General features: G+C 41.1%; 1 protein-coding gene across 1 annotated transcript in view; it reads left to right on the top strand.

The window, feature by feature from the left end:
* The window catches only part of IQCM (IQ motif containing M), a 211904-nt gene extending 200978 nt beyond the window's left edge, over positions 1-10926 (top strand). The window contains exons 10-11 of the mRNA XM_068941046.1: positions 6792-6910; positions 10645-10926. Coding sequence (XP_068797147.1) covers positions 6792-6910; positions 10645-10926 — 401 coding nt within the window. The remainder of the gene's footprint in view (positions 1-6791; positions 6911-10644) is intronic.
* Positions 10927-12449: the final 1523 nt, after the last annotated feature.

Genomic DNA, 12449 nt, shown 5'->3' with positions numbered 1-12449 from the left:
AGTACCTTAATTCTCATCCTGCCATAAAACCAAAGGACTATGTATGGCCTATGAAGAAACAACAGCAATAATACATGCAAATCGTTTCAAAGTATCTTTTGCCTATGAACAGCAGTATACTAAAGGGTTAACTTCAGACTGGCTCATGAGAAAGGTATGAGCTCCTAAGACGGTACGTTAAGAAGCTTGATTTCTGCTTTAGCTGCCACAAGCTAGCCGAAGTCCATGCTTTGTTTCAGTTCAGAGGGAAAAATTCTTCTCTTAGAAATGCTAGCGGAAAATGCTTTCCTCACAAGGTCTTTTCCTCTAGATTAAGCCCTCCTTCTCCAAAGATGCACACGTATTTCAAGTTTCCAGAAAGACTGCCTGCATCAGTGCCAATGTTAATGCACACCTGGAAGTTCTTAGTTCTCTTACCAATTTCAGTATATTTTATTCTTCATCTAGATGCTGGGTTCTCCAGAAATGCAGAGTACACCGAATGGATCACTTCCAGCAAACAGAGCAGATGGAAGCTGTTACCCAGTATTTAAAAGGGGTTAAATCAAAGATGAATACAGTTATTACAGACTAAATCCTTTCTTGCAAATGTAAAGCAGACTGGATTGGGTATCTTTCAGTGTGAACACTGTAAAACTGCATGGGCTGTCATAACAAAATTCTTCATTGTAACATATATTTATCCCACAGTAGTAGCACTGATCTGTGCTTATTGTTAGTTCCCCTTTTAGAAATAAAGCTCATTCAATTCAATTTAGTGCCTTTCTTCTAGTATAGAGAATGAAATGCCATGAGTGGCGCCGTACTTAACACATCTTTTCATATGGTGATCCTGATCAATGCTGTGGTGCCCAGATCCTGCTTCCAAGTAGTGGCCAGATCCCTCCCTGGGATGGAGATGTTGTTCTTATTCTTTGCTTGAGAACATGGCCAGAAATCCCAAAAGACTTGCTACCCATTAGCCTTTGGTTTTCCCAGCTATCTGGCTTGGCAGTAGTGAGGCTAGTCAATGCTGTCATTCGCAGGACACAGGATTCTCCTGTAACTGAGTGCTGTAGCATCTCAGAGGGTTTGTGAGCTTTATTTTCCGAGGAAGTTAAGTTCAAAGGGAGATCCAAGCTTCATGAAGACAGAGAGGCCTACAAGCGGGATCTCTTTCTCTGGGTAGGTATATACCTTCTCACATAGATTTAGACAAAATCTTTGGCATGACAAAGTTTTCCTCCTCCTTTTTTAACATCCTTTTCCTCATATGGCTTGAGGCTACACCTTTATTTAATTTGGTGAGCTTCAGATAGACAAAAAATTTGAAGAATAGAGGAGAGGAGTGAGAAACTAAGGAAGAGAGGCTTGACAACTGCTGGAAACAACAAAACAGGGCAGAAAAGAGGGGGAAGCAAGCTGTCAGTAGTGTTAAAGGCGGGGGAGAAAGAAATAAGGGATGAGGAGGACACAAATACTGACAAGCCAAGTTGTCTTGGCTGAGGAGGTGTTGTTCTTCACCTTAAACCAAGGACAGCTTGTATTTTACAATCCAGTTTTTCTTGCTTAACAAGCAGAGCGCTCCAGCGCAGCCGTGAGCCTCGCGTTGATGGCAGTCTGCTGCTCGCTCTCCCGGCTCATTTGCTGCAGCCCAAGGCTTCACGTTTTGATGCACCCAGGACCCCTCTGACCTCCACAGCCTCATCACAGTGGCTCAGACAACAGCCGTTCTGCACAAAGGAAAGCAAAGAGATGTCGGGAGCTGCCAGGCAGACGTGCCGCGGGACTCTCCATAAAGCTCGCGGTAAATGGAGCGCTACGGGGTGCAAGTACTTAGCACAACACGGCCAAGTCACTGGTGGAGGCTTCTGAAATCAATAGTTGCAACCTGAAGAGGGGAGTACATAAAAAAGAAATTATAAGTCTTAATGAATGGCTGCTTTGAGTATGGATTATACATTGTTAGCAATATGCCAGTGTTTATAGCACATCATTAGCCTGTGAGAGCTGCAGCGATCGAACTTTTGTGTCTATTTCCAAAGTGCCACAGCACAACGTTTTAGTCTTTCTGCTGCAGTAACCGCTGGTTGTTACAAATCCCTTCATGAATGCATTATGGAAAACTGGGGCAGAGTTCCTCGCTAGCTAGCCAAGTGCATGCCTGCTGGGGCTTTGTACTCGGAAGCAGTGAATAATGTTTTTAAAGCCAAAGTACAGTAGAAACCCATTTTACACATATAAGCATGTTGCACAAGACTAGTTTTCATTGAAGTCCCCTACTGGCATGTGAAATTTATATCGTTCTGCAATGCAGGATTTATTTTTCAGGTGTTGCTTTAAGTGGGTTCCTTCTTGTATCACATTTCACCTGTTAGTGTCCTGAAAATAACTTACCTCAGTAAGTCTATTACTTTATTGAGTATTCATGTAAAAAGGTCTCATTGTATTTCCCTCTATGGTCTGGTGCACAGAAAATGTATTCTCTAAGGATGGAATACAGTACGTGTTTAATTCTGCCCTGCTTTACTCAGTGGTATTATTGCAGGCAGAAAATCCTCCTGTTCTGGGAGATGTACAAATGACACTCTACCCAGCTATTAGATGCACCATCTTTTGCAACACGCCATTGACATCGTGACCTCTCTAAAAGGACCGAGAGCTCTCTATGCATTTTTAGCACAGCAAAAATAGTGAGACCTGAGAGGCTGCGGGGGCACTCCTGGGGGTGGGAAAACGTTTCCAACCCATCTGCTGAGCTCAGACACTTCTATGGAGACACAGGGGAGAAGTTTGTGCCTCCGCCCTGTGCTTCATTAAGGTGACAGGAGGTATTAATGGCAGCAATTACGGATCCTAAGTTAATTTAATATATGACAATATAAGAGACCATAAGTAATTATATTACCAGAGAGGTTTGTTAATTTTATTCAGAACTTATGACGATAAGGTACAGTTTAGAAAACTGATCGCATGATAAACAGCCAATTGCTCTATTGTTAAAGCAGTAGTTTAATGGAAATCCTTGGAAAAATAAGTTCACATAATTGTCTGGATGTTTAGGAGCAAGGAGGAAACTGCACTATTATAACACTAATGCCTATAAAACAAGCAGCTAGCTGAATGAGAGCAAAAGCAACACATTTGGTGTTCCGTGCCTCCTTTTCATACTGGAACCAGTCTAAAATTCAGTTGAATGAGGATTCCTTGTTAGCAATTTTTGCCATGTCGTTTCCCTCCTTTTTCCCCACCCCACGTGTTTTTTCTCCTCCTCTCCAGCTGACAAGAAAAGCAAAATGGCAAAATGAAATATAAAAAAGGGAAAGGAGGGAATAAATAGAAGCTAAGGCATTGTCTTATAGAAAAGTTAAGGCAGCAAGACAAAGAGAATGGAAAAGCAGGAGGAAGAAAGAAGACCAAGGAAGAAGAACTTACATTTTTCAAAGAAAGGAGGAGCAAAAGACAAAAAGGAAAGTCTGAAAACAAATACCCACATAGCAGCCTAGCTATTAATATTTAAATAACTAACCTAACTCTTTTGTCTTTTGACTGGAATTGCTGACCCTGGAGATCCCTTCCAGCGCTAATCCATATGGGTATCTTAAATATTTGTCTATGTTTTAGACCAAGCTGAACCCATCTCACTAGGTACCATGATACACCATGACGTCTAAGATCACTGAGATATGAATCACAGCACAGCAAAGCACTCCATGCTTTATTTATTTATTTAGAGAAAACAAGTGGCTATAAAAAGTTGTTTTAAGGTCAGGAGTTAGGTTCAGAGCTACAAATTCAATTTCAGCATTTACCACAAGAAAAAATATACCATATACCATATACCAAATCAGTAATGGCCAATAAGCAATTGAGCACAACCACACTCCTTTACATTGCACATCATCTTCCTGAGAATCACGTGGAAAATAGTCACCTTCCATCTAGGCAATGCCTTGCTCATTTCGAACTTTTTACTTCAGCTGCTGACACTTAGTTGTTCCCTGGGGTCCACAGCTCATAGACCCCTTTTAGATATTTGACTCTTCTTCTCTCTTTTCCTTAGCCCTACGGAGAAGGGAAGGAGAACAGGGGAGCGCAGTGGGCTCAAGAGGAGGAGCAGTGCGTCGCGAGGGCCCCAGCAAGGGATTTCTTCTACTGTGCTCACATATATTGCAAATGCATGACAGAAATGGATCACCTGGGAAATGCAAGTTCAGCAGTGCTTTCACAGTAGGGCTTGATGGCAGCTGAGGGTGAGCCATGGTGGATTACTATATCGGTGGCCAGCAGCAGTGGATTTGAAGGTATTTTTTAGGGTTGACCTTTGCTATCAGTGGAGGCAAGATTTCAGGCAAGATAAAGCTGTAGGTGGAGATGGTACCAGCAGATTGGGAAGGGTGCACCAGATGCTGTTTGTGATCTGAAACTCACGTGTGCATGCATGTAAGCATGCGCCTGTGTGTGTCCTGATGCTTGGCTCTATTGCAGTCATTTTGTCAGTAAAAAGGACCCGACCTGGGGTGGAGGGTAGTCTGCATGCCCCTGGGACATGATGGTATCCTACAGCACTGCACCTAAGACCTTCAGCTGAGCAACTGCCTGGCAATTACATTGATGTCTTCCATGGTGATGAAACTATAGCCAACAACTGGCGACAGCGATGCCTATTCTACCAGGGATACTTTTTTTGAAGGGGAGTTGTAAACCAGAGGATAAAATATAGCTACGCTGTCCTGTGGCAATCTGCTAAATTCCTATGAATGGTTTCTAAAACAGGTTTGTTGTGTTTTCTTTTTAATAGAGATATATTTTGATTTAAATTAGTTGTTTGTGGAAGGATCTTCTTTTATCATTCTTTAACAAGCTTTGTATTAGTTTCAATCACTTCTTAAGCCAAACCACTAAGTTAGCAAAATTCTCATTACTTCTTCAAGATAGATATTATGGATATATAGATATCATATTTTACAATTAGACATGCAAATCTTTGCTGCTGGCATTACAACAACTGCTTCACATGTATGATGTTTACAGGAAATGAGGAGAGATTGGAAAACCACAGATTTTGTTGGGAAAGAGGGGAGAGAAATTGAGACATATTTGCATTCTGACAGGCAAGGATTACTTGAAAAAACCTTCATTTTAGCTGCAAAAATCTGGATTCCAAAAGGTGATGTAGCAGTGTGAGGCATGAGACATTTCAAGTGCTTGAATGGGCTGGAAAGCTAGAGATGTTCGTTTAGGGGTGCTCAGTACAGCTGTCCACTAAGTTATTTTAAAATTCAAGCTGTCCAGGTACAACAAGATGTGTTAGTAGCAAAGCCATGCTGGATACCAATAACTTTTGCAATTTCCCAAGAGCCTCTACACCTTTGCCACAGACTAAGTGAATATTCAGGACTCTTTTCCTATCATCTCTGCTAAAGGTAGGTTTGAGTCCGGACCAGAGAAAAAACTGGTTGCTGATTAACCCGTGTGACCTGTCACCCAAGAGACTTCCAATGTAAAATATTACTTGAACTTTTTAAACAAATAACTGTAATTTCCATTTAATTGATTTTTGACCCCGCACTGCAATTATTCAATGGTAATTTACCTCAGGATAGAAGAAGCCTAGCACAGCAGCTGCATATAAACCGGTAAGAAAGATGCTGTAAAAAAAATGCATGTAGGAGAAAGACTGCATTTATTACAGGTTAGCTTACATTTGCACAGTAGTCAGCTAAATATTGTTTCCTTTTCCTGCAATGTAATTATTGAAGGCGACATAATTCACAAGCAAAACTTTGAGAAACATATGGAAGTCTGTGCTATGCAAACAATAAAAGTCCTTGTTTGAAAGCAGTTCTATTGCTCTGCTTTTAGGACTGGTTTTTATTATTTATTACGGCACCCAGGAGTGTGCTTGGCATTTTACAGAGCAAACAAGAATAGCAGGTCCCTGCCTTGAACAGCATACAATCTAAACTTTAATAACTCCAGAGAAAGAATAAAAAAATAGCACAGAGGAGGCCAGCTTTTGCTCTTCGCCCAAACCAATCACAGTTTAACAGTGAGGTATTTCGGATTCTGTCCTGGATATTCAGTGCGTGATTTTAGAGTTGAGTAGATCTTGCTGTTAACTGTTCATCACCATCAAGGTGGTCTTACTGATCTGAACATCTCTCTCAGCATAATCATTACGTTGATTATGGGGTATATTAGTCACAACCATAATCACTGTTATTACTATCCCCGGTCATAATAATCTATATTGCAATGCTGCACAGGACCTCACATGAGAGAGACTTTTTTACCATTGTACCCAAAGCTGTTGTAGAATGTGGAGAATCACAATTTTTTAAATTAGGGTGCAGAGAGAGTTTGGCTTCTGCAGAATAAACAGGAGAAGAAAAGAGGAGAAGCTGATCCTTCATTCGTCCTTCCCCTTTCCACTCCTCTCAGGAGACCAGCTGCACAAAAGGTTCCCACAACTGACCTTGCTACCACGAGTGGTGGCAAAATATAGGAAGAGTCCTGGCAATTTGCCTCTTGTATTTAATTGAGGGAACAGGGTCGGTTCTAGCCACATTGGCCAATAATGTACTATTTAACTGCTACTTTTAAGTCTGTATACTGGATGAGATTCCCTGACTTTGCGCTCATAAAATTCACATTTGAGGTAGCTTGATTTGAGGTTAGAAAGTTCCTGGCACAACACCAAACGTCAATTGTCGCAATAATGACAGCAAAGGAAGGCAAGAACATTCAAGATAGTGTAAGCAGAAATGTGGGCTTGTGAGAAGTATTAATGCTGCCTGCATTGTTTACAGCCTGCCCGAAAGAAGCTTTCCATGAATGGAATAAGCCTGACAATGGTCTAGCCTGTGAGATTTACAGATCCCACTGTGTTTACATGAGAGGAGATAACGCTGGGGAATTTGTGACCATGGTAAGGAAAGGCCTGCAAGAAAATTAGAGGGTGAAGTTTGAGCATGAAGTAAACGCAAAGAACATAGACGCATCTTATCAGAAACGCTCCTTTCTACAGAAGGAGAGACTCCAGAAAAAACAGAGGTATTCAGAGCAGCTAATGTCAGAGCAGAGTGCGGGTCCCGAGAGAAGGAAATCAAAGAGCAGGACGAGGTTGTAGTGTCTCATAAATTCTATAACTTTCTGAAGAACCAGCTCATCTCTCTCTTCAAGTATTTAAAAAATGCATCCTGCTAACAATGACATATGGATCAGAAATAAAGGTCTCTACAGAATGTTTTTTTTAGCACAGAGAAATATATAAGGTGTTAAATATTTCAGGGCAAGTCAGGAAGATCAATGAATGGGTTTATAACAAACATCCATCTAGGAAATTATTCATCAGTGATACATGGAGAAGTAATTGCTACTGAGTAGGACAGCTAGCTCAAAAACAGGACATGCAGTGGTCAAAATTAAGTCACCGACTACCAGCCGTGGATATGGAAGAGAAATGAAGGTTGCCAAGAGACAGCAAATGGATGTGATCACAGCATTTACCAGGACAAGACAGATGAACAAAGTACAAGGGCAGAGAAAAATGGCAGTAGCTCCCCCACGCCATCCGTTGCCTGGTATCAGCAGCTGCTTCTACTAATACGATGCTATCTATGTTATCCATAATCAAAGCTTTATATTTTCCGTTGATTTGCAATACAGGATAGAGCTCCTGTTTAAAAGAGAAATGTGCACTCATTAGCACCACTGAGGACACACTGTGATAAAGCTCAGCAGAGAGGACAGTTGCTGGGCTCCTAGCGTAGCTGCTACTGCTAGAGCAGAGCAGTGAACTCATGAATTAATTCCTGTTCTGAAAATATTCTCCATGGGATCACTCATAAAACACAGACCCTGTTTGCACAAGGAAGAGAAACGGATAACGGTCATCTGCCCTGAATCTCTGCATGTTTCACAAAACTACACATCCACTGGTCTCTCCATGACAGTAGCTAGCTGCACGAATAACCATGTCTTGCTGGTATAAATCCACATATGACTACAGAGAAATTTATAGAGAAAAGTGCAGGAGGAAGTGACTTGACAGAAGGTCCAAGCACTATTAAGACAGAGAAAGGGCTTGAGTGGCTCAGAAAGTGTCAGCTTTTTCCAGCTGTATCAGCTGGCCAAGTAACGTGTATTACCTCTCTCTACGTGGTTGTCTTCCTAAGAGGAACAAAAGAGAGGAACAAGACTTCTTATTTAGATGCTATTAATTCTATGTATGTACATATGCATATGTATATGCGTATATATTTATTACATCCCCACCCTGAGAGTTGCAATCAGTTAGGTGCTTGTTGTGCTGACTAGGATACAAACACAGACCTAGATACAGCTACTAAAAGACAAATCCTGTGGTCTCAGGAGGAACATTAACATGCCCAAGTTACAAGAACAGGAGGCATCCAGAAGACTCTTTTCTTTTGTTTCCTCCAAAGACATAAAAATAAAACAACTCATAGTTTATGAATGTCTGAGAAATGTAACTCCAAATTAGAGTTCGGTGAAGCAATTCTATGAATCAAACTCCTCTTGAGTTAATGTCGCTGCTTAATGGTTAGCGGTATTGAGTGAGCGCAGGCAAATGGGTCAGGAAATATGAGTGGGAGCAGGCCTGGAAGTAGAAATGCCTGGCTGCCCACCTGGATGTGATGTGAGATGACCGAGTGACGGATTCAGTATGGCTGAGCGTGAGTAAAAGAGCATACTGATCCAGTGTGACTGCAAGGATAAACGATCATGTGCGTAAATGATTATCTCAGTGGCTGTACAAGTATAGGATAAGGTGAAATGGCAGGATTAAATGAAGGAAAATGGGAACATCTGAGAAGCAGGATAAACAGTGACAAAAAATAGTCCCAGATAGTCCGTTCCTGATAATCAAACGGAAAATTCATATTAACAATCGGATTATAATCAGTGTGGAAATACACTACTTGGTGCATGAATTTAGCATCCTCTGCACCTGATTTATTCCCAAGATCAAAGTCCAATTGTAACATGACAAGTAATTACGAAGAGTTCTTACTATTAAATTATTTTTGACAAGACTATGTTAAATGGAGACTCTCCTGACTTCTCTAAAGCGATTTTGTAAACAGGGATGCAGGATGTTTGCAAAGGGCCAACTCTTCCTGGCATTTTTGCACTATTTCTCGAACATGTCTATAGGAGCACTTTATGTAGGTGGGGGGACAGGGGATAGTGTCAGAGGCAGGACGCTATTTGCTTTCCTCTTTCTGTCAGGCAATTATTAGATTTGCAGGTGGATTGATTAATTACTCCATATTTAGTTTCTAGCTAATTATCTAGCTAATGTAAAAGACCTTATTCTGCTGTGCTCTGTCTTGAACAGCCTCATGTGTATGTGTGGTAAAGGCAGTGAAAATGGCTATGAAATACCATTTGATTCATTTTCATCAACCTTCTTTGTTCTTTCTGGTGAGGAGGGACATTACAACCCAAGGCAAAGCAGTGGCAAATGGGATCCTTCAGCACAACTGTCTACGTGAGGCGAGTGCAAGGTTCACAAGACAGCTTGTCTACCTGTAGATTTAGCAGTACCAGAGGAGCAGAAGTAGCACTCAGTGTGCAGTTGCTCTCAGTAAAAGTATAGCTAGGCTCCATATGTGAATTTAATAACACAGCTACCTTGAGACTGATCTACCCTCCCACCTGAGGATCCACATCACTACAACTATAATAAAATAAGCAGCCATATATGTCTACATGGTGTGTGTCTGTCTGCCTGTTCATCTATCTCAATACAACTAAAAACAGAGTTAATTAGTAAATGACTGAGATATTCCTGCTTGATATTCTGCTCTTTCTAATTTGTAAGACTCTCAAAGACATAATCATCCTCTACAGTTTCCTTAACCCCTGAGTTGATGGGAATTAAGGTACCTTTATTCCAAATTTAAACCCATTTTTATTTATTTTAAATATAGCTATGTCTGGTAGCAGAAATTGTCAATGTTTTGTAAAATATTAACTGTTGCAGGGTATTAAATCTTGTGATACTGCTATCTTGATTCAGAAGGATTGAAAATACTCTTTTCTTACATGATTGCATTTGGATGCCATTGGGATGTTCAAGTTAAAAATAAGGAGGGAGGAAGGGAGAGAAGGATGAAAGGATTGGAAAATTTTTAGCCTACTTTGTATACAGAATTTCATATCAATTTGGGAAGCCATCTCGTTGTCTCCCATTGCCATCTGAAAGGGTGACTGGAGCAGGCTGGTGCTTTAGCCGGTCACTTTGCTAACAAGCTGAACTGAAAGAAGCAAATCCTACCTGACCCAAGGGGAATGGGAAGCTCTCAAAATGAAAAATACCAAGCGCAGTGGAAGTTACAGCCAAGAAACCTCCTGTTACTGTCATAGCTTGACAATCACGCCATTTGGGATGGGAACCTTAGCCTTATCTCTGGGGTATAAACACTGTGCTTCCACTGATGGTGCAATTATGAAAGCTAAAAAGATGAACAGTCAATAATTTAAAATTAGAATACTTATGGTGAAATTAGAAAAAAGGCAGCATCACTCCCTGAGCAGCTTTGTGGGCCTTCTACAGGTCTTAGGAACAGAAACGATAACACTGATCCAGGAATAAATTTTAAAATCGCTGAACATCACTTTTTTTCTTTGGAGGGAATCATTCTGATGTGGTCTCCTCCTCCTCCTCCTCCTCTTCCTCCTCCTTCTCCTCCTCCTCCTTCTTCTTCGTCTTCTTCTCTTTTGGAGGTTCATGGTCTGACTGTCTACATTGGCAGAGATGATTTTCAGACTACGTCAGAGGAGTTGCTTGCTATTTCTACGGGATGCATGGAGATTTTATCAGGGCAAGGACTAAAATCAATGTACTTTGCTACAACCCTGTATGTTCCTACGAATTGCAGACGGCCTTCTCAGAACAGCACAGAGAACATCTGAGCCTGTGTTGTTGTTTTGTAATGTACAAAATAACTCCTCCAGCAAGCAGGTCATATTCCTTTGGCTGCAGCAGCATTCCTTTGTTCTGGGGCCTGGAAATAGGGGACACATTACAGCATAATATGTACGTACTTCTCTGTCCCTCTTGCTTTTCAGATCAAGAGCTTCTTATAAGGATTCTGCCTCTTCTCTGCATTGCAGTACTGGAGTCTTCTCTCCTCTGTGCCATGTGAGGGTTTTCCATGTCCTTCTAAGGCAGTACAACAACACATTGATTCCTGCCTAAGCCTGCAAGAAACGTGGGGCATAGTCTTGGACTGCTGCATAATTAAAGTCATGAGAAGAAGCAGTTTAAAACCAGTGAGGCCTAAGGAAAGTTTTAAACTTGCATTGTTTCCACCCAAAAGGTGCAATTTCTACAGCGAGAAGTGCAAGCCACAGTTTAAGCAACTGATGCTGGAAGCAGACATAGAACTGCAGGCCCACTGCAAGCAGATTTGCACGCTCCTGCGAGGGGCAGCAACTTTGCATTGCTGCACACTGCCTAGCAGTCTATAAGAGCAACTTATAGGCTCAACATCTCGTCAGCCACCAAAAATGTTTAACTAACTTTTCTCAGCCTGTTCTAGCTGCATCCTGGGCCTTGATTCTCCTCTTTTCTTGAGCCCAGACAATAAGAGGCAGTCTTCAAAGGTTATTTTTTTGAGCTTTGTATTTGTCATATCATTTGTCAGCTCCTCTCCATTCTGAGACTCCAAAAAGATAATTAGACAGGTAGCTAACTGTCTGCTTTAAAAAATCTGCAGATGCTACTAAAAGCTAACAAGAAGAAAAATAGGAATCCATTTAGACTAAGTAAAATATTTCAGTTGACTTATTTCTGTCACTAATGTTACATTCTCCTAATAACTTATTCTGAAGAAGTATGCAGATGGAAGTATTTCTCTTCCTGTCTGTTACTACTTCTGTCTACTCTGTGAGCACTTTTGGTCTGTGACAACTGCAGACAAATCCCCAGCTGAGGAGTTTATACCTCTGTTAAATAGACTTAGGCTCACTGGAATACTGAAGAGACAGATTAGGTGGGGGACAAAGAAGAAAATGCTATAATTCATAATTATGTCATCAGGCCCAATTTGATAACTTGCATCAAATCCATTAGCTACGACTGCTTTAGGAATAGAGATTATTCCATCGTTACATTCTTGGGTCAGTGAAGGAGACAGAGAGAAGAAAGCAATACAGGCGCAATAAAATGTGAAGGGTCTTGCAATTTCCTTATTAGATTTTATATTATAACTGTGGCAAGTTGCTACTTAACGGCCAGGTTTTCCTTCCACTTAAGTCAATGGAGCTTTTTTTGCTGATCACAGTGTTACAGGACCTTAACTTGCTGTTCACCTATTTGATGATTTCAGATTTTATACAATGCATATCACTTGGTGTTTCAGCAAGTTCTTGGTGATCCATCAGAAAGGCCAACAGGCTCCGTGTCAGCTTTATTGTTAGCTTCTTTTATTTTG

This window comes from Struthio camelus, chromosome 4 (genome assembly GCF_040807025.1).
Source record: "Struthio camelus isolate bStrCam1 chromosome 4, bStrCam1.hap1, whole genome shotgun sequence".
NCBI classification, from domain to species: domain Eukaryota; kingdom Metazoa; phylum Chordata; class Aves; order Struthioniformes; family Struthionidae; genus Struthio; species Struthio camelus.
This window is presented reverse-complemented; position numbering and strand designations above follow the sequence as displayed.